Source organism: Phaenicophaeus curvirostris, chromosome 11, assembly GCF_032191515.1.
Source record: "Phaenicophaeus curvirostris isolate KB17595 chromosome 11, BPBGC_Pcur_1.0, whole genome shotgun sequence".
In the NCBI taxonomy this organism is placed as follows: Eukaryota; Metazoa; Chordata; class Aves; order Cuculiformes; family Cuculidae; genus Phaenicophaeus; species Phaenicophaeus curvirostris.
The window spans coordinates 12156818-12182070 of record NC_091402.1 but is presented as its reverse complement, the minus strand read 5'-3'; the positions used below and the strand labels follow the sequence as shown (position 1 = coordinate 12182070).

General features: G+C 40.6%; 2 protein-coding genes across 9 annotated transcripts in view; one reads left to right on the top strand and one right to left on the bottom strand.

The window, feature by feature from the left end:
• Positions 1-1792: 1792 nt before the first annotated feature.
• IL5RA (interleukin 5 receptor subunit alpha) lies at positions 1793-18936 on the top strand. 5 transcript variants are annotated; one of them, XM_069866143.1, is made up of 11 exons: positions 1793-1898; positions 4272-4356; positions 5691-5836; positions 6456-6594; positions 7216-7348; positions 7424-7614; positions 8578-8723; positions 9371-9506; positions 11445-11541; positions 16483-16564; positions 18801-18936. In XM_069866143.1, exons 2-11 carry the CDS (start codon positions 4284-4286, stop codon positions 18891-18893), a joined length of 1236 nt encoding a protein of 411 aa, XP_069722244.1. In that variant the 5' UTR covers positions 1793-1898; positions 4272-4283; the 3' UTR covers positions 18894-18936. The 5 variants fall into 5 exon arrangements, with proteins under 5 accessions (XP_069722244.1, XP_069722243.1, XP_069722247.1 ...); XM_069866142.1 differs by having other exon boundaries at positions 1810-1898; positions 4201-4356; XM_069866146.1 differs by lacking the exons at positions 16483-16564; positions 18801-18936 and adding an exon at positions 14372-14563 and having other exon boundaries at positions 1810-1898; positions 4201-4356.
• A 3712-nt stretch (positions 18937-22648) lies between these two features.
• CNTN4 (contactin 4) overlaps positions 22649-25253 on the bottom strand; it is a 332207-nt gene continuing 329602 nt past the window's right edge. For all 4 annotated transcript variants that reach the window (XM_069866137.1, XM_069866140.1, XM_069866138.1 and 1 more), the window contains one exon: positions 22649-24517. In XM_069866137.1, the coding sequence (XP_069722238.1) occupies positions 24417-24517 (101 nt within the window). In that variant the 3' untranslated portion in view covers positions 22649-24416. The remainder of the gene's footprint in view (positions 24518-25253) is intronic.

Sequence of the window (25253 nt, the reverse complement as noted above, 5' to 3'; positions counted from 1 at the left end):
ACCCAAATATGAGTAAAATGCAAACGTGGTTCCCGTTGAAGCCTGAGTCTCAGCTTTGAAGCTCTGTCTCAGCCAAAACAGTGCTACAGGTTTCTTGTTAACTGGGAAAAAAATGTTAAACACACCCATCCAGCCTTTTAAGCACCTAAAGAATCACCACCTCACTGCAGACAGGGGTATGCTGACAAGCACAAAAGGGTTGTTTTTGAATGACTTATTAAAAAAAATCTCAGATATATAATAATATAGTCAGGCATGTGCAAGAACATAACCTTTTCTTACCCTTTTTTGTGACTACCCTTTCTTACTAAATTCCTGCTTCACCTTTAGAAAAAATCACTTTTCTACTGGAATGTTTCGATCTAGATGTCAGAGCTTTCTGCCCAATAATTAGCTGCTTATTCAGAGACATATAGGCTGGCCAGAACTTTGGAGGTCACCTAATTTATCTTTGTGCCTGATGGCAGGATTTGATTATGACTGTCATTCCTAGCTGATTTTTGTCTATAGATGCCTAGTGACAGAGTTTATATTAGTCCTCAGGTGCCAGCTCCACTGCCCCCTATCCAACACTGAAAGCTTTCCCTGATATCTAACCTGAATTTTATAATACTTGCTGTTAACTTCAAGTCCAGCCCAAAAGACTTGGAGAGCATGTGAAAACCTTAACGTGTCACATTTCTGCACACTTCTGTCCTTAGCTTGTTTCCACGCTGGCATTTCTTAGGCTCTCGTGGTATCCTTTGCTGTGTACTGGCTTCTCTTCATCGGCTCCATGGCTTTCTTAAGTGCAGTATCTCAGCTGGACACAGTCCATGTGCGTGGAATCTCTCTCAGTGTTGTGCATAGTGGAAGATTTACTTCATGTGTTTGCAGAGGACACTCGCTTTTCACTGGCATGGGATGCCTTTTTCTTAAGTGCATGGTGTTTATTTCTCTTCAGTTTATGACCCTCCAAAACTCCAGATCCTTCTCTGTGGTACGGGTACCTAATCAATTGATAACTGATTATTTATAGCTAGTAGTTTACAGTTCATAATGCCTAAATGCAGTTGAGAGTTTGCCCGTATTGAACTGCACCTAATTTCCACCAGTTTGTGAAGAACTTTCTCAATTCTAGTCTTGGCCTCCAAAGCACTCGCCTCCTCCTGCTTGTATCACTTGCACATTTAATAGGGTTTTCTGTACTTGCAATCCAGGTTGTTAGTGAATGTAAGTCATTAGCCACCTACTCGTCCATCCTATAACTCCATTACCTATAGCTCCAATTTCTACAGGGTCTTGGTATTTGGTCTGTTAGGTGGTTGGGTTGGTTTCTGCTGCCTGTGAGCCTGTGTTACCCAGCCACATGGATCACAGCACAAAGCTCTCAGCACAAGGTTAGGAAGCTGGTCTTGCTCTGGTACTGGTAACTTCTCAAAATACCACTGATATCCACATGGCTGTATGGCAAGGAGATAGTATAAAACCATTGGACAAAACCTGCACAGTTTTCTAGCAACATTTGGATTTGATTTTCTAGGGGAAGAACAAATTGAGTTACCAGCAGTGGTAGCTGGCTATAGATTATTTCTTAGCAGTCAGTCACTAAACATTCCTGCTGTTGCAAAGGTTATTAGAGAATTATTGGACTATAGTATATAATTAACCCTCAATAAATAAAGTAAAACAATTTCTGGGTTAAACTGTGTGCTCATTTTGAGCCTTTCTGTAGTTCCCTTTTTCACTGTATGCTTGGCTAACTTATCATCTAACTTATCATCTGCCATCATTTCTGAAGTACCTATCACATTTGTACTTGAAAGACAGCAGTTATAAAAGAAACCCACAGGGAGATGACCAAAAGGACATTTGAATGAACAGAGCAGACTCTTCACAGAACTTTTGAGACTCCACAGGTAACCTCCTGGGATATCTGTTGTGGTTTGGTTTTGTCTTGTTGTGTTTTGTTTGAAGACTCAAAAGGTCCCACTTTTCAAAGTCAGCTTTGCCTTACACTAGGAAATGCATCTGGAATCTGCTTCTGGCCAGTTGCTTGTGATATAGTGGGACACATCAGCTGTAAGAAAGAAAATCATTACCATTTAGAGGCTGTTTTCTGTGTTTAGGATTTCTACTGTCCTTTAAGAAGCACTATGCCCTTTACAAAGGGAATATATCTTTTAGCTTCTGCTTATTACTTTTTACCATATATAACCAAGACATAGATTTTACTCATCCTGAGAACTCACTATATCTATTTTGTGAGGAGCCCGATCCTCTTCTAGATTTCTATTTAACATCTTTACTGGAAAACACCTATTTTGATTCTTTAGTAAGTAATTTCTCACATGAAATAGATGGAGTACCACAGACTATGCGGTGTTCTTATAGGTGTGGAACCACATGCCTCTTCATTTCTCTTCTTATGTGAGTAGAGTGCTCTTTGGCAGGTTCTTGTGTCTCTCTCATCGAGGTACCTGGTTCATATTACAAGAGCTCATTCTACTTGAAACTATTTCTTGGCTGCTGGTTTTGGTTGTAAGTGATCAGTGCAATGACCGTGGTGGTTAATGTTAATGGGTGGGAAGGCAAATATGCACACATGCTTAAAAGTGCATGCACACACATCTGCACAGTTCAGTGTTGGTGTTCTTGGCAGAGATGTACTGGGTTATTGCTAGAGAAAGAAAGTTAATGCATTTAATAGTCTTATCAGGTAAATGAGATATATGAAGATTTTTGATGCAGGAAAGAAAATTTGCTGCTAATAATTTGTATGAAAGCATGTTGGAAATGTGTGTCATGTTCTAACAGTTTTTCAGATAAATTTTACCAGATAAAGCAATGTAAGTGAGGCAGAGGTGGTCAAAGATCAGGCTCTATTGTAAATTTGTGTTCAGTTCACATAGTGCCCTCCAGAATAACATAATCTTACAAAGCAGAGGTCTGTATGGTATTTAAGTGAGAAAATCCAAAAGAACAGGCGTTTTGTGAATGGTGATGCAATCGGAAAAGTCTTGGAGGCATAGTGCAGGCATAAATATACGGTGTGAATAACAATTACCTGATTATTTGTGATTCACATACACTTTGGAAGAACCTAAATGTCTGGCCAAAATGTGTTTCAATAACCCAACATACATAAAAGCAAATCCTGAGCCCCTAGGAATAATCTGTTAGCAATCTTCAGAGGTTCAGTTAGCCCCATTTTGGCTAGCAGAATAGTAGATACATACAAAATAAGGATATAGATAATGAGTGGACTTGGACATTAAGAAGCACACTGTATTGCAGATTATGTGTCATTTTAATGTACTCAGCATTCGTACACCATTTTGAAAAATAGTTACTGTATAGCAGAAGTACTCCAACTGTGATCAGTTGAAGTGCTTCTAGTCCCTGGGTTATTTATTGAGGATTCAGGAAGAACTGATGGGTTGAAGATGCTTTCTGTGCTCATTACCATCTGAAAATATTATGTTTTCCATACAAGCAATTGCTGTAGTGCCCCAGGGAAGTAGTGTGATTGGGCCAGGAGGGCATATTTCTCTTTGCTAGGAACATTTTGGAAAGCTGCTGTTCTGTATTTCCATGTTGTTTATATTAGGTTATACATGAATGATTACACACAGACTTTTTTTTTTCACTCAGTACTTCATGAAACAATCTGTAGGAAGCATAGGAACATGCTGGATTTAAGCATTAAAAATAGTCGCGCATTTAAATTAGAAACAAACAAAATATTTCCTCTTGCACCCAATAATTAACACTGGAGAATTAGCCTTGAGGTGAGCACTGAGACTGCTTCTTTAGTGAGCTTTATTGAAGTAGGAATTGGAAAGAAAATTCCAGTAAGTAGCTATTTTATGTATAACGACAATTAAAAATACGGTTATTTCTGCTCTTGGAGTAAATGGAACTCTTCTGAAAGCCGGTATACCTGAGCCTGGCTTGCTCCTCTCCATGGAGAGGTGTTCTAAGCCTGTGACTGCTGCTCTGAACATCCATATGTGATAGTGTTTGAAACCAGCAGGTTTTCCAGGGAGGGAAGAAAAGGGAGCAAAATGATCTGTGGTTAATGGTACTTTTATCAAATTTAGCTATGACAGGATGCATTTTCCTGCAGGGGAAGGAGAAGCGTTTAATTCCTTTGATCCTGTGGATATACCATGCTTTGTGGTTTGTGTGCTTAACACTTGGGCTTGTGTTCATTTTTAGCTATTGACATCTGTAAAATGGTGGCAACGCACATATGCTGATACTTGGCCTTTCTTATTTACCATCTAAAGATTACAGACAGCATGATGAAAATTTTTCTGATCCTCCTTTGGACAACGAGCTTGGTTCAGCCAAACATACCTCAGGCTGCAGGAGGTAAGCCATTTCCTTCCTACCAGTGCTTAGCTTTAGCACCGGTGGGTGACTGAGACCCCTCTGCTTGTTGATCAAATGCATTTTTCTGCATTGGATAAAAGAGTCCGCAGCATGCCATGAGTACAGGACCACAAATTAACATGCTGTGTTAACTTGCTTCCTGGGACATATGCCCTGTCTCTGATAGATTTCTCCTTGACAGTGCTAGAGGACCATTTTGCTTTGAGAGAGAATAACCATGAGGCATGTAGACACTCACTGTGCTGTGCCACTTGACCTGTAGCTCCTGGCCTGGTTTATTCAACAATTTAATCCAGCTAGAACAAAGTTATTAATCCAGGTAGCAATTTTACTTCCAGGAACAAAACTACAGTTACCTACAGAAACATGGTGACAGAAAGCATTGCTGCCATAATCCTGATGTATCAACAACCTTAATGGTAACGTTGTTTGTGGGCATCTCTACAAGGAATATTTTAAGGGAAGCCATTCAGGAGGGTTTGTGTTGAGGTTTTCTGAGCCTTTATGAGGCAGTTTTCCTAATGCAAGGTGCTTGCTTGAAAAATTGAACTAGTGGGCATCAAAGGTTGAAATCATGGGGGAAGAAAAGCGGGGACTGATGTCCTTCAACTGCTTTAGAGATAGCAGTTAAGGGAGGGCAAACTCTAAAGAGCTCTAGAAACAGAAGAGTGGATTGATTATTTTATTGCCTTGCTATTTATATGCTGACATTTTCCCCCAGCATGAGATCTTTCTCATTTCCATATGAGCTCCAGGAATCTCTCTTTCCCTGTCCTTTTAAATTATCATTGCTATCATTCTGTGTTTTCTTCCATTTGTGCTTAATTCCTCTGTTAATCATTTTGTTTCTTTTGTCACATATAACTTCTGGTTGCTGTCAACCTTCTCTTAGAAAGTCCCCACATTGCGTGCATCTACAGGCTTATATGGGTGAGAATTGTTTGTACAGTTGATCACTTGATCAGCCCCATTTCAGTGCAGACGCCCAGTGTCTGTGTGGCCATGAAGAACAAATTGAAAAACCTAAACCTAATTAACAAGCCAAATGTAATACATCATAGTGATTTTCAAGTTGAAACTTGTAAAAAATCATTTTTATGTCTAAGTTTTAAGTAAACGCTTATTTGATGAAGCTTTGGTTGTTTATTTAAAGGTATTTTTCAGATGTTAGAAACATTTTATAAGAAGCTCTTGAAAGAATATAGTATTGAAATTAAATTATTTGATTGTATTGCTTTTTGCATGTAAACAGCTATTGCTCTAAACAATTCACTGGATTACTGTTACGAACATTTTTGTTTTCTCCTTTACAGTTCAGGTTTTTCCACCTGTTAACTTCACCCTTACAGTCTCTGCATTAGCACAAGTACTTTTACATTGGAAACCAAACCCTAATCAAGAACAAAAAAACTACACTATTAGATATGATGTGAAAATCCTAAGCCCTGTGCCTGAAGAGGTAAGATAAAAGATAAATCCAGTATCCTAAGAATATAAGAAGGTTTAATTCCTATTGAGTTAAACATGTTACACCAAACCAGAATGCAGCAAGCATGATATGTCTCTTGAACTATTGGCATATTAAGTCACTTAGTCTCTTATATCATAAACAAATACTTCGAGCATTGGAGATATTCCCTTTCAACTATACTTATGGGTGCAGCTCTGCTGGGACTAGAATTAGCCTGGGAATTGGCAGGCTTTGCAGCGGTCATCTTTGGGGGAAGCTGAATAGTGATTTTAGGTGATATTACTCCTCCTTCAAGTCAGCTCACTTAATTCATGCCGTTAATTAATTAATGCCAGGGTATCATTAAAATGCCAGACCATGTTTCATCACAGATGTGTACTATAGGCAATTTTTTTCTAAGATAAGGGTCCTGCCGTCTTAAATGAGAAACCATACACCCTTCTTTTGTGAATTATTTGTACTCTCTGGCTTTAGACATATAATATAAGCAGCTAAGCTAGCTGGCTGGTTTGCCTCTTTGCACAGACTGGATCAGTCTTTGTGGGTGCCTTAGTTCAGCTTCCATCACATGTGATGCTTATTTGATTTTTTTTTTTTTAATTTCAAGTACGATACAAAGAAGACTTACAGTATCCTAACAGTTGCACTTCACAATGGTTTCTCTGCACACGTTCGGGCATTACTTCTCCATAATGACTTTGAGATGAGAAGTGACTGGGTGAAGAAAAACCTCCCACCTCCACCAGGTAAGAAGACGTTCAGAGTAGGTCTGAATTTTGTGTTTTGTCCCAATCTGCGGATGAGACATCAAAAGGTGACAGGTTTAGTACTTGAAAAATACAATGTTTTCCCCTCCACCTGCCACACTGATCTTTCAATATGATTTAGTCTAGGCATTTCTCTATTGCTTGGAGCCTGGATTACAATTTGGATGTGCAGAACATGGATAATCCAAATAAAATTTTCTAAAAACTTCTTACTAAGGCTAAGATAACCTACTTTTGTGCACCCTAGGATATTAAAAGATCATGTTACCTTGCTGTACATAGAATCATAGGATCACCAGGTTGGAAAAGACCTCTTGGATCATCAAGTCCAACCATTCCTATCTGTCACTAAACCATGTCCCTGAGCAACTAAACCATGTCCCATGTAATCCTCCTGCATGGTACAGCTTTACTTGCACTGTTTGGGAATCTTCATCCATCACTAACTGATAGACCTGTGAGATAAGGAAAAAAATCAGATACAATTTACATAGATACAGTGGACCAAAGACTGTAATCAAAGTGTTTTAGCAACAGTAATTTCTTATCACTTTTGTAATACAATTTTTTTTTCTGCTTTATAATTCCTTGACTCTCTAGGTGCTCCAGAGACATCTGCCAAAAATTTGTCTTGTGTTACTCACATCACCATTTCTAGTATTGTTTCTCTCCATTGCACTTGGCTTCCTGGCCAAGGGGCACCAGAAGATACCAAGTACTTTCTATTTTACAGGTTGGTGTTTTCTCCCATTTTAGACAGCAATTAATTTCTTTGAGAGCAACATGTCTCACGAGTGTTTTGACTTAGGTATGAGATGCACACTGAAGAATGTCAAGATTATAACAAAGATACGTGGAATGGGAATATTGAGTGCAGATTTTCAGTGACTCATATTGATCCTGAAGGGATTGACAATCTCATTGTAATACACATTAACGGGTCTAGCAAGTATGCTGCAATCAAACCTTTTCAGCAGTTATTTAACCAAAATGCCATTGGTGAGTAGAAATCTATTTAAAAAAAATTAAAAAACGTCTACAGGATTGTCAGAAGATTTGTGAGAGAATATTACTGGACTGAATGGTTCTTGATGCAGGTGAAAGTATGTGCTAGTTTTGCATAGACATCTTAATGAAATTTGAAGTGATTATAAGATAAAAATGGATTATTTTAACTGGTTTTATTATTATAGAGTGAAAACATACAATTAATTATTTTGTTTGTTAGCCAAAACATTATTTCCAATATCCATCTTGAATTGATTTAGTCAATAAACAGTCAAGTGCAATTTTTACTACCTTTTATTTTAGTCTTTCTTTAAAATAAAAAAGAGACATGTTGTTAAATATAACCATGTCCTTTCAAAGGAAGGCATTAGACTGTCAAATAAAAGGTCAACCGTGACTGTCTGTCATCTTTCACCCACCCACATAATTTCTTTTCCTTCATTAGTTCCACACCTTTCACTTTTTTTTTTTTTTTTTTTTTTTGGCAAACAGATAGCATTTCCCTTTTTCATGGCTTCCCTAAGATAAAACAGTTGACACACTCTCTTCTAAGAGCTCATCTCCATAACAGTTGGTAATCCATTCCTTTGAATTTGTTCCAGTTTTCAGTAACTTTCCTTGTTACATCTGTTTTTTCAAGAAAAGAAGTTTTTCTAACTGTTATATCGTTAATTTCATGCTTTTGTAAAAATTAATTTAATAAATCCCACCCACCCCAAGCCCCAGTCTAGTTTTTCAAAACTTTTAAGTGGATTTTTAAAACTGCTTTTCCTTAACTGTTTTCTCCGATATAATTATTCTTCCTAAATCCTTATCTTTTTTGTCCAAAATGTGGAGTAAATTAAAGGATCGTAGGTCTTGTTTGGAAACACTAACAGGTTATAAAGTGCTCCAATTGTAAGTATTTAAACTCTGATCTATAAGTAAATTACTGGTACAGTTTTCTTTTTGTAGAGAAAGTGAATGTTCCCAGAAATGTCACGGTATTCTTAGAGCAAAATGATCTCCTTGCCACATGGGAGAAGCCAATTTCTCCTTTCCCTAAAGAATGTTTTGAATATGAATTGTACCTCTTCAACCTGAAGTCACAGAACGAGCAGGTAATTGCTTCTCTCATGTCTGAATCTTACATAGCATTCCTGTGTCTGATCTGACTATGCTGTATAGCTAGATTTTGCCTTTACACAGCCTGGTGAAAATGTCCTTATACTCATGGATATGTTTCAGATTTTAAAACCTTTAAAATAAATCCTGCTATGAGTGCATTTTTGAAACTATCGATTTTGGTGAAACTTGTGTTCCATTTGTGACTAGGGTTTAGCAAAGCCAAAGTCTCATTGGTTCTCATATTTTTCCTCCTTTTCTGGATGTCATTTATGTCTGCAACAAACTATTCCCAAGAATCCTAGGAGAGCAGAAGGACAAAAGTTTGACTTATTCAGTTTTATGCAGTTAGGTTCTGAATGGTAGGAGGATGGACAATTCTAAAAAATCCAGTATTAAGTATCATAAGGAAGAATGCAAAAATGAGGCATCTTTCAAGAATTTACCCTCAAATATTGGTGTATTATGAGAGAAATTACACCTGTAAAAATGAGATCTTACTTTAAAAGCAAGGCCAGATGCTCACTGTTAAGCTAGTAAAGGAGTTTTAAAAATATAAAAAAGATAAACACGATGAAAGTTTGTTTTCTGAACTGTTTAGTCCTAAGTAACCTATGACTGTACAATATTACTTTCCTAACAGATATTCAAAATATCTTCAAATGACTTCAGATTACATATTGATGTTACCAGCAGGTATTCTGTACAGATAAGAGCTAATCATCACATATGTTGTGAGAGAGGATTTTGGAGTGACTGGAGTGAAATTATTTATGTTGGTAAGAACAACACGCTTCTGTCTTGTAATGAATATTATTACATTGCTGGAAAGCAAATGCTGCCTGATCATAAGCATGCATGACACTAAGTAATTTTAATAGAAGCCAGGAAAATAGGTATTTGAATAAAAGAATTGACTTGTTAACGCCAAGGGGAGTTAAATCTCTGTTCCATTAAAATAAAAACCTCCCAAACTAAATTTGGGACATATTGAGGGTTTTTTTTCAGACAGTATTTATTTTACCTCCTTATTTTTTCAGACACTGATTAAACTAGCCTAAGGCCTAAGTTCTAGGCTTTTTAGTTGCATTACTTTTTTAGTTTTCACGTGTGTTTCTCTGGTATGCATCATGATGTTCATGCTGGAATTTAATACGAATGATCAGGTCAACTATTACTTTACTGGGGCTATCTGAACTCTTAAATGTTGGGGTTAAAGAAAAGGATGTTTTTAGCGTCTTTGGAACATGATAATTTACCCCACTTTGTTCTCTATTTCCTACTTGCTGAACATGTTTTTCTGGAAATAACAGTTTTCTTATCACAGCACGTTATCAACTGTTTCTTCTTAGACATCCTCCTTTGCTCTTATCTTCTGAGTTTCTTAACTTCCTGATTTTCACTTAAAAAAAAAAGAAGTCACTACACTCTCCTGTTTACTATCCTTTTCCCTTTTATATCTATTTGCTAGTGAATGCATATCTGCTAGTCCCCAGAGCCTCTCCCACACCTTACTCCAAAATGCAGTGAGACTTAGTGCTGCCTGATCATGCTTTTTTTTGTCTATTGCAAACAAACATAAGATGGAAGAGACTTAGGATGTTTTCATTTTTTGTTTGGAACACGGAGACACTTCCCAGCCTTAATGTTGAAATGCTTAAAACTGGTTTATAGGACTTAAGTCTTTTCCACAGTTTGCAGCACCAGTCATCCTCTTTTTACACAAGATTTACACAAAGCATAACTTATTGGCAGTTACATCCTAAATTTTATTTTCATCCATCATCTATGCATGGCTTTCAGGGACTGCTGTGCAACTGCAGCTTAGGCAGAGACAGCAGACAGCTTCTCATTTCTCAGAAACAAATCTGGCTACTATTGAATATTATTTTGTCTACAGGGCCAATAAACCCAACACTCCTGCCGCTGGCCGATTTATGGCCTTTCAATTACCTGGTAATGGCAGTGCTGACACCTTGATACATGGTTATCGTAAGCACACATGGACTCAGCAACCTTTTGGAAATGCAGTTCAATGTAAATGTTTTTGTTATATAGCATAATGTGACACAAAATAATGGTTGTGGTCACTGAGTGATGCCTTTTCAAAACAGAAACACTGACCTTGATAGAAATACCTGTGTCTGCTCACAGGCAGAGGTGGCAGAGAAATTATTCCAGAGGAAATGTATCAGCAACCGGCTCACAGGAAAAAACGTGGGGTTTCGATGTCTTTTTTATGGGCAAGTTTATGAAACCAGAGAGACCCAGTTCCTGGCTAGAAAGGATTAACAGGAACAAAGAATGGTTTAATGGAAAACAAACAGTTTGTGCCTGAGATTAGCAGCAAATATTCTCTTTGCTGAGTACGAGTCATGTGCTTGCTGCATGGCATTGTGTGTTTTGAGACAGCAGCTAACAGACCGTATCATACTTCTTGTGGGCTTGGCACTTTGCACTTCTCAGCTTGTTTTCTCCTTCATGTCAAAATGAAAGAAATTTATTGTTGAAATTAGAAAGTCAGTTTCACAGAAATTGTTCTTGAAGCTCTGTGATTAATTTCTAATTCTAGGCACCAGGTCTTCATTATTTGCATGTTAATTTGTGACCTGAATAATATAATAATGTAAAACAACTGGCAAAATATTTTGCAAGAGCGTGTTTAAAATAATCCGTGCTAAAATAATACATGTAATTTTTTTTTTCTTGGAATTCAGGACAAAACAAACTGGAAAATGCAATAGCCTGGATTCTTGCTGTGCTTTGTGTGTCCATGTGCTGCACGTTCCTGCTTGTTGCTGTAATATGCAAAATGTAAGTATCACTGTTTTCTTTTTAATTACAGTATAACTAAGGACTAGATGTTCAACAGATATGGGGGGATGCTACAAGCTTTGCTTAATTTTAAGAAAGGGAACTGAGTTTGGGATTCAACCATAATTATACAAAGTGAAGTAATGAATAAGTAATAGTCAACCTCATTAATTATCAGCAATAACATTCAGCAACATTGGTGGGGAAGAAGGTTGTTCAATTTAATCTTAAACAACAAACAATATGCTGAATGAGGTGAATTTGTTAAAATCTGTTTATCCTTATCTCTTTTCTTCACTTAAATGGATCTGGTTGGGTCAATGATTTCCGCAGCAGAACTCTGTCTTTAACCCTGATGAAAGCTTCTGAGAGCAACTTTCATGGCTAAAATGTAGAGACCAGTATTTTCTCAGTCTTGTTTAGCTCAGCCTGCAGACCTACACTCTACACAGTGCCCTGGGCACGTAGGTTGAATTTCAATAGACATCAAGAAGTGTAGTAGAAGCTTTGAAGACATAAAAATTCAGTGTGTTTGTGCTTACTGCTCCTCTGTACCTCTTAACAGCAGCAAGTGCATTGAACTTTTGTTTGCTTTGAGTTTTTGAACTGTTCGTGTAGTGTGTTTTTGATTACTACAGAGGCTATGGATGTCATCTAGTAAAAACAGATGCCATATAGTCAAGCTTCCCAAAATGCGCTGTGAAGAAACTTTGGATTTCTATAGCTTTGACTGGTAAATCATAAGTGATGAATTAAAGAATCAATGTAATTACAAGCTTCTCCCTTGAAACATGCATGAAGCAGCCATTATCAGTCCGTAGTAAACACAGCTCCCAGTAATGTAAGTGCTGTCCTCAACTCCGCTAATTTCTTATTAATTTCTTTTAATACCTTTTAATTTACTGGTCATCCTGATGCTGGCTATTTTCCTTTCCATGCTGCATTTCCTTTATCAAATAAAGTTCTTAGCTACAGGACTGTTATGTCAGAATAACTGTTATTAACTTCACCTAAAATGTCTGGTGTCTATGATAACCTGCTCTTAAGCCAATTTAATTAGCATAGCAGGTCTCAATAAGCAATCCTTTTTGGAACAAGACAGATTAACTCCCCAGAGTGTTTACTTATGTTGTGCTTTGTATGCACTTGTTCCCAGCTATGTAACCTTCATGTATTGGTGGAAATCCCCAAACTGCTCTTACTCACATCATCAATTCCTTATGGATTGACCTGTGTAGCTGCAGGTCCTCCACTACTCCAGTCTAATCTTCATCAGCTCTCTCCAGTCTCTTTGCAAAACACCAGCACCAGTTCATTCCACCACCAGTTTGTAGCAATCATAATGCTCCATGTCTTCCTGTGGAGCTCTGCAAGTCTTTGAATATTATGCAGTTATCCCTTGTGAAGATCCTGAAACAGATATAGGGGAAAAAATATGTATAGGGAAAGACTTCTTCTTAAGGACCAGCTTGAAGATGCTGTAATGATGCATTTTGTGAATATTACATACATTAGACAAATTTAAGGTAGCATTTCCAGGTTCAGGTGCTTGATGCTACATTGGTTGCTTCTGGGAGATTCTCTCTGCCTGACTAGTATATCGTTCCCTAGCACCCAAGGGCTTATTACATAACACTTTTGCCAAAATGATTAAATTTTTTTCTGCCTGCTACACTAAATTTCATGAAGTTGCTAGCTTTACTCCATCCTTCCCAAGCTGCTTCTTGCTCAGTGTCCTTGCGTCTTCTCTAATCCTCCAACCTGCCCTGGGAGGAGGTAGGAAATGCAAGAAGATGGAATGCAGCACTTAGCCTGCTCCTTTTTTGTATCTGCAGATATTAAAAAAAGAAAAATAGAACAGGCTCCCTAGATAAGTACTCAGATTTTACGGCTCTTGAAAATTCATGAAGTGTACTGTGCAATTCAAGCTACAGAATAATTTCAAATTTCATACGATTTGAAGCCATTATAAGGAATTTCATTATACCAAAGACTCCTGTACATTTTTTCTGTGTGCTTCCTCGTGATTGCAGGCATCAGAGATACAGCCCAGACTTTGGGAGAATTGCTACAAGACAAAGCAGCCCTTTGGAAATGTTCGGATAGTCTTTTCCCTTCACTTACGTACAGTAGCTGGTAGGGTTACTGTCTTGATAAAAGTACAATTGAATGTTTTCTTAGTTTGCCCCCCACCTTTATGAATGAGCACCTTCTGTACTTCCTTAGGCTGTGCCTTGGAATAACATTTTGTCCTGGAGGTGAGCCCACAAGAGGATATAGTTAATAACTTGCTCCCAGCTGCTCTCCATTTAATTGACATGAAGACAGTCGGTAGCCCTCCATACCATGAAATCAATGTGGTGATCCCGACCTCCACCAGATTCCTCTCCCTCTTCTGTACCCCACTCCAGACCATGACCAGCTGCAGGGAAGTCATTTGGAAAATGTCACGGGGAATCTCTGGGGATGCAAGGCACTAGAAAAGGCACTCTAACATGCTGTGAAAACAAATATTTTATCAGTCTCATCATAGTGGTTAGAAGAATGAAAAGAAGAACTTGTTCTCTTACTTATTTCTTAGCCTTTTCATGTCACATGGGACGTGCCTGTGGGAAAAGTGGCAAATTTCAGGAAGACATACACAGCCCAATAGCAGGAGGCCCTGAAATGCAGACTTAAGGCAGGAGAGTCCCATAGGGTGTTTCCAAAGGCTGAGGGCTCAAGTAGCACTAGTGGAAAGAGCCATGCTCTAACCTGTGTAGAGACAAGCAGAGATTTCTGGAACACTTCTCATGACAAGTTATTTAATCATATAACTCCAACTTTTCAGTATCCTGCAAAAAAGAACAGGACCATTTTGAGGGCACCACTGTCACCACCCCTACCAGCGCCTCACTGCAGACTTTTGCACTTGAGGGGCAAACAGCCCCAGGAACACAACTGTGCTTCTGCCGCGTGTCTGTTGGGTGCTTATGCACCCCCTCCTCAAGGTGTCTTCTGGAAGTGACATGTAACCTATGCTTTTTGCTGACTCAATAAATAATTTTGATATGGCTCCATCAAAATCTTTTATTGACAAATAGCACAACTAGAAACTCGCCAGTTCCAAACAAAACCAAATCTTCTTGGTTACATTGCACAGCATTAGTATAGATCAAAACCACACTCAGAGATGAAATGTGATGCAGGTGAAATCATGTGGCCTTCAGCACCTTCCTCCCTAAAAGCTTGGGACACCCTACAAAGTCTAGGAGCCATGAAGACAGCAACACTTGCAAGGCTAACCTGGGTATGATCACAAACACCTAACCTTTAGCAGGAAAGCTGGGAAAAGTAGAGATTATGCCAGGCGCTGGAGTATTGATATTGACAATCATCCTGGCCCTGCTCCTGAGTTACACCACTGCCATGCTACTGACCCACTCTTTTGGCAGTGTCCACACAAGTTTGACTTGTCCTCTGCAGCCAGCGATGGTTGAACTGCCTTCAGCATGTCAACGAAAGAGGTGCCAATGTCTCCTAGAAACAACTTACACCCTGCTTTTCTGCCCCGTATTCCCACTTCTAGCATCTCTATCACAAACCCTCTTCTGTGTGCAGCAATGGGGAAACATCCTGTATCTTGCTTGGTCAGGTCTATCATGTGAGCAGTGGTAAGTCCCTTCCCTTTCCCTAATAATTAGTTAAGCATCAATGTCTCCTTCAGGCAACAGCAGCTGAGACAGGAAGGTTTAGCTCCAAACTGATAATCAGAAAATATTATTCTTCGTGAGGAATAGTAGGATAAAAGAAAACTTGACAGAATTCAGAAAGCTTTTGGAACAAGAACAACCATAAGAACATAACCAGGCATCAGCCAGGAAAATTGCCACAAAATAAATGGGGCAGAGAAGCAGATCCACCTGTGGTCCCAGCACCTAGGGCACAGTAGGAGTGCAGTTAGGCCTTCGCCATCAGCCACTTCTCTGCTTCGTGTACGTCAGACTAGCTGCACAGAACAGGTGACACATACTAATTCTGCACTAAATTCTATAATTTTCACTCAGGCCAAGTTCCCATTAAAATCTGGCCCTATTTGGACATCATGCTATCCAGGGGTAGCGATAGTGAATGCATTTTAGCTGTTGAAATGTGGTGTCTGTACTCTGGGAAATATCAAACGCAAGAAAAAGTTCACTCTGTGGCATTTGCTATCACAGAAATACATATGCTTGTATGCTTCAGCCAGACTAAAGAATGTCAGTCACAAGAGTATCTGTAAGGGTGTTAGCAGGATGAGTTATTACACTGCTAAGCAGAACCATTTGCTGTCAGCTATCTCTGGTCCTGTTCCTTGCCTCCTCCTTGTTCCCTCAGCACACAATTATTTGCAGTTGTTCTCCCACCAAGAGACACAGGCAGATTATGTCCAGAAACCAAAGTCTGAGCAAGGGGCAGCCTGTCTTGAATGTCCAAACAGAGTAGATGACGAGGCAGCCCCTGGGAACGCGAGTGTGAACAGACAGATCAGAGCAATTAATTTCTCTCCAAGACAGGCCTATTGCCGGCTGTTAAAAGCTGCGACAATGCTGTCTTGGATCAGACCTTCTAGCCCAGCTGTCTCCTGCTGCTGTGATGGGAGAAGCTGATGACGGAAAGCATCAGCCTACCACCTCTTTGCCATAGACATGTCCCCAGGGTCCAGAAGTGTCCTGGTAGGAATGGCACACCTCCCCTGTCCTCAGGTTGTCTGCTGATGGACCATTAGCCATTACTTTCACTCCATTTGAAGCTGCTACTGCCATCGGATGCTGATGATGGAGTGGGTGGGAGTGGGGCAGGAGGGCTGGCAGTGCAGGGAGACATGACTTCTCACTGAGCTAAACACATTCTGCTTGTTGGGTATGCCATCCATCAGAAAAAGCAATTCTTTCACATCTCTCCTTTACTATTTTTTTGCAGAAACCACGTATGGAGTAAACTGTTTCCACCAATTCCAACACCCAGCAACAAATTCAGAGATCCCTTCCCAAATGACTATGAGGTAAAATAACATTTTACTCACTCTTTTTCCCTTGCTGGAAGGAATGCCTGTGTTTGTGTGCTGCTCTTTCCCAGTAGGGCTGGGAGCAAATAGCTTGTTATTGCTCAGTTAAAGCCTTTTGACCTCTTAGGATTTCTAGTGCCCATATGAAACGTGGGCTACATTGTCGAGTGTGTTGTGCAAAACATGCCGAGCTGGAAATTTCTGGGTGCAGTTAAAATAGTGTTACGCACAGCCCTGACTATGAGTATAACATGAGTTAGCCATTAATTTCAGCAATTTGTGAGGCTGTCCTTGCAATCATAACTGCTGTGCCGGATGCTCACCTTGCTGCTTGGCCACCTCCTCTGCTGGGAACAGGTCCCAGTCTGCTGTAGCTCTGGATCTAGCCTTGTTTGTAGATGAAGTTTTTGGGGGGAGTGGTTTAAAAACAAATGATAGGATTAAGTGTGATTGTAGAGTGTTTTTCTAATATACAGTGAATTTCAGGCACACCTGTGGCTCTGCTTTTTGTATGGGAATGCAGTGCTTGCTCCTTCCACTGAGCGCAGCCATGCAGGGACTGAAGGTTGAATCCTGGAGAGCTGATTTACTTTGTGAAAGCTAACAATGGGAAATGTTTTGGTTCTACTGTTAAGCTGGTCTTAAGCCTTATTATGTTTGCTGTTACTTCCCGATAAATACATTTGCCTTACAGATAAGATAAAACTCCTCATTGTCTGCTCAAAGGAAGTGCTGCTCAGTAACTTATTTTAATTTGTCCCCTTAGAATAGGGGTTTGATATTTTTGGTTATTGTTCTTATTCCATGGTCTGGTCAAGGAAACAGGCTTAAAAGATTATCATATAATGTTTGTTTTTAATTAAAGTCACTGGTGTAAAATAACACAACTTAGGGTATCACGAATAAGATGGGAAATAGCAAATATTAACACTGCAGCTAGAAAATGTGAGCTTATAAAGGCTGTTTCACTGCCTTGTATTTAGTCATCTCTTTATTTAAAGTGAGCTTGGTGAGAGTACGTGATACTAGCTGGAGGCTTTCTGCTGGCAGTGCGGCAGCAAGGGAGGTGGCACTGGCAGGGAGAGGTGACAGCATGGCCCTGGTGGCTCTGTTAAGATCACCTAGGAGAACGAAACCCCTGGCTGCTGTTTGTTGTGGTAATTCAGTTCCTAAATTTGTAGCATAAACAGCGGGGTGAGGTGATGCAAGCCCCACTCAGTGGTGGCAGCGCAGCCCGTGGGAACCATGCTCTGCCTGAGGAGGAGCTCTGTCTGTCTCCCACTGCCCCTGCGGGCTTCCCAGCAGCTGTGCTACTGCTTTCTGCTTCCTCCTGGCAAGTCACTCCGTCCCTGTGTGCTTGTTCAGCTCTGCTCCATACAGACGGTTCAGGATCTGACCCTAACAAGTGGGCTTTGCTGCTGTTTATTCAGAGAAATCCACGTGTCTCATAGAATCATAGAATCACAGAATAACCAGGTTGGAAGAGACCCACCGGATCATCGAGTCCAACCATTCCTATCAAACACTAAACCATGTCCCTCAGCACCTCGTCCACCCATGCCTTAAACACCTCCAGGGAAGGTGAATCAACCACCTCCCTGGGCAGCCTCTGCCAGTGCCCAATGACCCTTTCTGTGAAGAATTTTTTCCTAACGTCCAGCCTAAACCTCCCCTGGTGGAGCTTGAGGCTATTCCCTCTTGTCCTGTCCCCTGTCACTTGGGAGAAGAGGCCAGCACCCTCCTCTCCACAACCTCCTTTCAGGTAGTTGTAGAGAGCAATAAGGTCTCATGACCTGCTCTCCAGCTCCTCCTAAGGCTCTTTGTCCTTGAGTGCGGAGGGCTGTCCAGGGGGACACTCTGGTCAGCTGCAATGTGCAGAGCATGCCAAATGGGATGTTTTGGGTGCAGGGGCTGCTGGCCCAAGGAACAAAGGGGTGAGCCGCCCTGTGAGAGCTTCAGCAGGAATATGAACTTTCTGGCAAAATTGTCCTGTTGAACCCAATCCTTTTTCTCAGCTCTTGCTTCACTAAATGTTTTGGGTGAATCCCTCTTTAAATGCACCACCTTGAAACATGGCATTTTGCAAAACGTTAAATGAGGGCTTTGCAGCACTTGTTTCACAACAAATATTCAATGCAGGCTCAAAACAGCATGTTGTGACTCCTCTCCCCTAATTGGCGCAGCCCTAGTTTACCCCCCAGCTCCCCAAATAACAGCCGTGTTTGCCTTCCAGAGAGCACGTACCTGCACCAGTGAGACGGAAACAGAGTTCAGCAGCTTCACTGAGGATTTCTACTGCAGCACACTTGATGATTCTGTCTTCTGAGAGGCTGTGGGGCTGGTGAGGCTGCATGGCCCTGGCACATCACCCAGCATCGTTGGATCGGGCTTTGAGTCACCTCCACTGCAGTGACATTTCTAATGGGAAAGGAGGACTTGCTTCCACAGAGAGCCTTGTGTAAGGATAAGCTACGAAACAAAAAGTCCCAGTTTAAGCAGGATGCAAGTACATGGTACAAGGGCTGTGTAGGAAAAAAAATTCTGGAAAAGAGCTAGTGGCTTTTCTTCTGGTTGACTGCTTAATCTTTTGGATTTTTGTTTTGTTTTAAATAACTGACAACTCAAGATGCAAAATGCAAACTGAGACTTGGCACAGTCTGCCAAGGAATGGCTGCAGGGTATCCAGCCATGGTCCCTGATGGTGACCAAGGTGAGTCAAATGTTAGTAAAAGAGTAAAACAAGCTGTAGGGCACCCCAGTGCTGACATCCTCAGTGCTGCACAGTTATGGCACATCTATCATGACAGTGGGGACCCACACCTGGCCTTCGCCGATACACTTCGGGATGAAACAGTGTGTATTCAGTGAACAACCTGAATAACCTCCGTGGCAATGCAATTTCTTGATAACGGAAGTGTCTGTCTGTGCTGTGTGCGAGCTGCGCCAGGCACACGGTGACACCTGGGGAGGGTAACAGTCTGACTCTCAGATTTTTCTCATGAAGATCGGGTATTGGTAAAAATGTCTACGCTCATGTAGTTTTGCTGCCATGCAGACAAGGACACTCAACCGATGGTACCCTGATGCCTGCTGCACGCCTCTCCTTGGGTGTCCCGTCCATCCAGCATGCAGAGGAGTCCTTGCTGTTTATTTCTCTCCTGGCTTGTGGAAGTTTATTTTTTTCTTCAGGTTATTTTCTTCCTTCTTGTAAGAATGGTACAGTTTACAAAGGAAAGCAGGTATTTTTAATATCTTGGTTTTGCCAGGGCTTAAATGTTTCCAGCTTTTGGCTACATGAAGCTGGTGGGGCTGAGGGCAGCTGCCTGAGATGGCAATCTGGGTGCTGTGAGACCCTGCTTTCAGTGTGAAATGAGCTTTACCTGTGTTCCGTTCCTTTCTGAATGAGGGAACGGCCCTGGGATGAGTGGGCTCTGAAAGTGTGTCTGGTTGCCCACCTGGCTGCTAACTGGGAGGCATGGGAGACTCGCAGCTGGCTCATTTTAAGTCCAAAGTTCCTTTGCAGGCTCTTGCCTTTGACTTCGGCTGGTGACATCTCCAAAAGGACAAGAAGGAATCTTTTGTGCTTCCTGGCACAATAAAGTAATGCTTAAGCAGAGAAAGAAAAGAAGAAAAGGAGAATGGCACAAACTGATAAAATTCCTCAGTTGAACCTAAAAAACAACACACAGTTTGGGAATGCAGAGTTTTTAACTGTACAGCAAATAAAGAACTGTGCCAAGGACCTCTTGGTACTCTGCAGAGGCTTTTGGAGCATCAGGGACCTGGGCTTCTCCTTCAGATGCAACTTCAGCTGCCTTCAGCTAATTTTGAAAATCCAGACCCAATTCTGCCACCTGTTTTACTTCGCTGTCTGTTGTTCCATCTAAAATGAACTGAGCTTGAGACAATGTTGGTTTTGGTTTGTGATTTGTTTACTTACATTGTGTAATCCACAAGGGAGTTACCAAATAAACCTCCTGCTGAAAACCACTTGAACAACTCGGGCTTTGACCTCTCTGGCTGTGAATCACGAAGCTCTCCTGTTTCTTCAGAGTCCCTTCTACTTCCAAGAAACCTCCTGTCCGTCAAGCTGGCCTGAGGTGGGGTTAAGCACATTAACAAAGAATAAATGAAAAGTTTGACCCAGCAAGTAAATTGTTTGGAAAGTAGCGAGTGTAATGGAGTTCCTAGGTGCTACAGACTGAAAATAATTATAATAAATGAGCCAGTTCTGTTATGGGTAAAATAGCATGGGTCCATTGAAATTAATGTAGCTCATTAATACAACAATGTTTGTGCCTCAAATGTCTCTCCTGCAAGTTATTTTAATAGATTTGAGGTGCGCAGCTTTAATAGTCTAAAATCAGGATTTCATTACTAAAATCCTAAAAATGAGACTAAAGAGAGTTCATTTACTGTAATATATTTTATGTCATGCCTTCAAGTGGCCTAACAAATAAGATTTCTAAAAATAATTTCATTCCCATGAATGGCAAGATATTGCAGAGATTAATATATTTCTATTTTTAAGTGTATTTTGCATTTGAGGTGTACATTTGGCCTGTGAAAGTGTGAGTGTGAATGCTTGGCACTTACTTACGAAGGCAGGGGTGGTCTCAGGCAGCCAAGCCATTCCCAGGGCACATGGGCAGGTAGCTGGGGTGGAAAAATACACTCTTGCTTTTCTGTGTCTCTGAGCAGGATGTACATCACAGGAAAACAACGCAAACAACTGCAACGAGCTGGTGATGATAAGAAAACCCATTTGGATGTTCATCTGATCAGCAAGGGCACGTCAGGTCCTCAGTACTTCCAGGCAGGATGGGCTCCCCTGGGGACAGCCAGGGCTCGATGACTTTGAAAGCCCTTCCTGGCATCCCAGTGCTGCCTTGTGCAGGTGTGCGGTGGGGGAACCTCACCTGTGCTAAACAAGATCAGACCGTGCAGGATGAGCAAAGCAGTTCCTGGCAGAGCTGCCTCCTCACAGCCATTATATTTGGAGCAATCAGTCTTCATTGCAGGCAGCAGGAAAGAAAAGAGAGCATGTTCAGTACATCTGAGGCAATTTGCTCTTATCGGCACCTGCCGCTCGCAAGCTCTGCAGTGGGGAAGATGCCACACTTAAGGCTGTGCATCGCATTTTGCCACTCTTATAACAGCTCAAACCGCTGTTGAAGTTGTCCCCAAAATCCTACATCAGAATTATAAGTTTTGTGCCTAAAGGGCACAGAAATATTTATTTAGACTTTTTTATCCTTAAACCCAGTGTGCTCCTCCTGCTGCAGCCTTTCCCCACTGCCTCCAACAGAGCAGCCACAGGATGATGCCCCTCACCCACCTTTACAGATGTCAATTTTAAATTTGCTTTTTGAAAACTGAATTGTGTTACCAGGCCATTTCATCTTTAAGCTTCATTGACTGCAAAGTGCAACACTGCTCCTTTGAAATGCGGAGCCACCAGATCGGCACAATCACACGACTCCAGCATGACAACTCCTAAAAATCAGAATTAGAGAAGAAGGTTTGGTGGATTTCAAGCAGTTCTCCTCAAAATCCTCAGAAATCCACAAAGATGACTGAAGAGGCGATGCTGTACCTGGAGGGGGCTTTGCTCTGGGTGTGCGGTCACTGATGCTTCACTCTCCTGTGCTGCCCACTAGTCCCCAGCTCGCGTGTGCAGCTGCTGCTGTGAACTCCGCTCCCAGACGGTTGCAATGGCCATAGTCAGCCACGACGATGGTGAATGCTAGTTTGGTCCTTTTGTTTGGTTTTCCCTTTCTTTTTCACTTTGAGCTTCCCAAAGTGTAGAGGCTCCACTTCGATGGCAGCAGCCCACATGAGCTTGGAACGATCTTGACTCTACGTAAACAGCCATTACCACCCCAAATTTTTTTTTTTTAGAATGAGGAGATGTATAGATAAGACTTTTTTTTCCTCCTCCACGCAATTTTGACTTAAACCAACACCTATTTTGTATCTTTGCATCAGTGACAACCCCAGCAGACGCTGTCAATTGCTGTGGTGAAATTTGTCACCAGGTACAATGAAACGTGGAGGAAAAATGCTCCTGGAAGACAGGTATCTTTACAAATGACAGAATATTTATTACCAATACCTTTAAAAAAAGATTACATCTGCTAGATCACTGATAAATATCATTTACACTGGGGAGAAAACTACAGAAGCTTTTTTTTTGTTCCATTTTTCTTGATTTTGTGGTTTTTTTTGCTTTTGTGGTTTTTTTTACATAGAAGTAACCATATCAAACTAAGAAAGGAACACAGCTTGAAATACTGACAATATTTCTCTGGTCAACACCCCTGACTTTTACACAAGTGGAATCCTGATTATGAGTTACTGAATAAATATATTTAGAAGGTCTAAAAGTTAACTGTATTATTTTGTAAGCAAAAGAGACAAATTACAAGCAAATTCAAGCTATCAGGAAAAAAAAATAATAAACCACTGCAGCGCATTTAAACTTGAAAATTTTATAGAAAATTCCATTTCCTTTTACTAGCGTTATCCCATCTGAATGAACTTACAAAATTACTCCATAGTAACAAACAGTCCTTCTCTTAAGAAGAATTATTTTGCTGTGGATATTGTTGTTTTCCAGCGTGACTCTATTTTGCCTTCAGGCATCTATGAAGAGTTCTAAAGAAATGCAGACTTCCTAGCAGAGAACTACTGGGAGATCCCACATCCCTGCAGACAACCTGCACCTCCGTGGGAGCCCCAGCAGCTGCGTGGCACTCCCCAAAGCACGGCACAGCTTCTCTGATGCTCTAGGTTCAGACCAGATTTCCTAAGTGTTTTCTACATAGTGGAGTTACGAAGGATGATCAGTTATGTTCCAATGCACGTGGAAAGCAAGCGCGTGTTTGGGCAACAAACCCAGGGCAGCTTTATGTCTCAGAGTTGCTGTGTTCTGATTTCCTTGGAATAAAATTCCCCAAAGCAAGGATTTAGCTGGCTTTACACCCAAAGGTGAGAACCGCGTTGTTCACTTGCTCCTTCAGGTACCTGTCCCTTTTTGTCACTAGAGGCAGAGATTGCATCTTTGCAGCATCTTCGTTCCTACCCAATTTAATGCTAATTATGATAAAGACAAAGCTATTTCAAAACAGTAGAAATGGATCCTTGTTGCACGATGCCAGAATATTAGCTACATGTCCTGTAGTCCTCAAAAAACCCAAAAATTCACGTATTTTTTCAAGATACGATGTTCTTACTGAGTATTTCGAGTTTGTCTGGCTTAGACCTCTGAATAAAACGTACCATCTTGTGTTTTATAAGCACTGATTTAACACAAGAATCATTGTAACTGCCATTCAAATACAGCTGCATTACCAATGGAATCGGGAATGGTTCTGCCTTGCGTAGCCTTGTAAAACTGTACAGTAAAGTTGCAGCCAATTTCCTAAGAACAACTTTGAACTCTCAGTCATTAACAAAAAAATTCCAAACAATATTTTCATGATAATGTCATCCATAGCATTTTATAGCAGAGGAAAAATTAATATCTACATCATATGTTAACTTTAAAAAATTCTATAAAACACTAAATATATAATAAAAAATATGCATATAAGGACATATGTAAACTGCTTTGGTAACATCATATTACAGATGTTTTCAGTGCATTGCAGAGTTTCCAAGGAAACTTCAGACAAAGCTATATTTGCTTTGAGGAAGTACTGTATAATGCCATTCCTAAAGAAGCATAAACATTTTTCCAGTAGTAAGATGTACTCAAACCACAATATTACTTAGTACTGGGTGTCTTCAAAACAACTAGCTAAATGTTGCTTATATTATAAACAAGAAGTCCTTTATGGATTTTTTGTCATAAACTGGATCGAGCTGTGAGCGATATCATTATTGTGCTGATGGCTGACAACGTACAGGCGTTGGAGGTCGACGAGCCAGATCCTCTCGCGTACGCATCTGAGCAAAGGAGAGAGGGGGAGAAGATAAGCCGACAGTGAAGATAGCAGCCTCCATTAACACTTCCCTCCCCCCAAGATTTTAATTGTTTCTTTTGATGAAGCTTGGTGGTGACAGGAAGGTTGCACCCCCCACGGTCCCTTCCTCCTGCTACAACAAGGTCCTGTTTACTGGGTTTCACTTTTCCAGCCGAATTTTTCCATTTAATTTATTTTCCTGCCACTGTTGCATTGAGGCTACTTCCACAATTACTTTGTGGCCTGTTTACTTTGTTTTATTTTTTACAACTGCACTATATTCAAGCTGTTACTTATGGCACCAGCCTGGCGCAACGTATGTCCTGAAGGAGCTGCAAACCTGCTCTGTGGTCCACTGTGTTGAGCCAAATAGAAACTGGCATGTGTTCCTGCTCTCCTCTGCTCTCCTGTGTTTGCTGATTAAATTCCTCTGCATGGTTTATACAGCCACAGTGTACAACTGTGGTGGAGATAATTTTGATTCACCCAGGGTTTTTTACATTGCTGTAATTTTAATGCCATTTTCCTGCATTGCAGAGGCTCATGATTTAATGCAGCTTATAAACTGTGGCATTATTAATGGAAGATGGGACATGGAGATTTTGAAAAAGCGGTGTTGTGTAATAAAATACTCTCTTTTCTGTTTGTTCTTCTACACAACCTCATTTCCCTAAATAAATATTTATACATCCAACACACAATGGGATATGGCTATACAG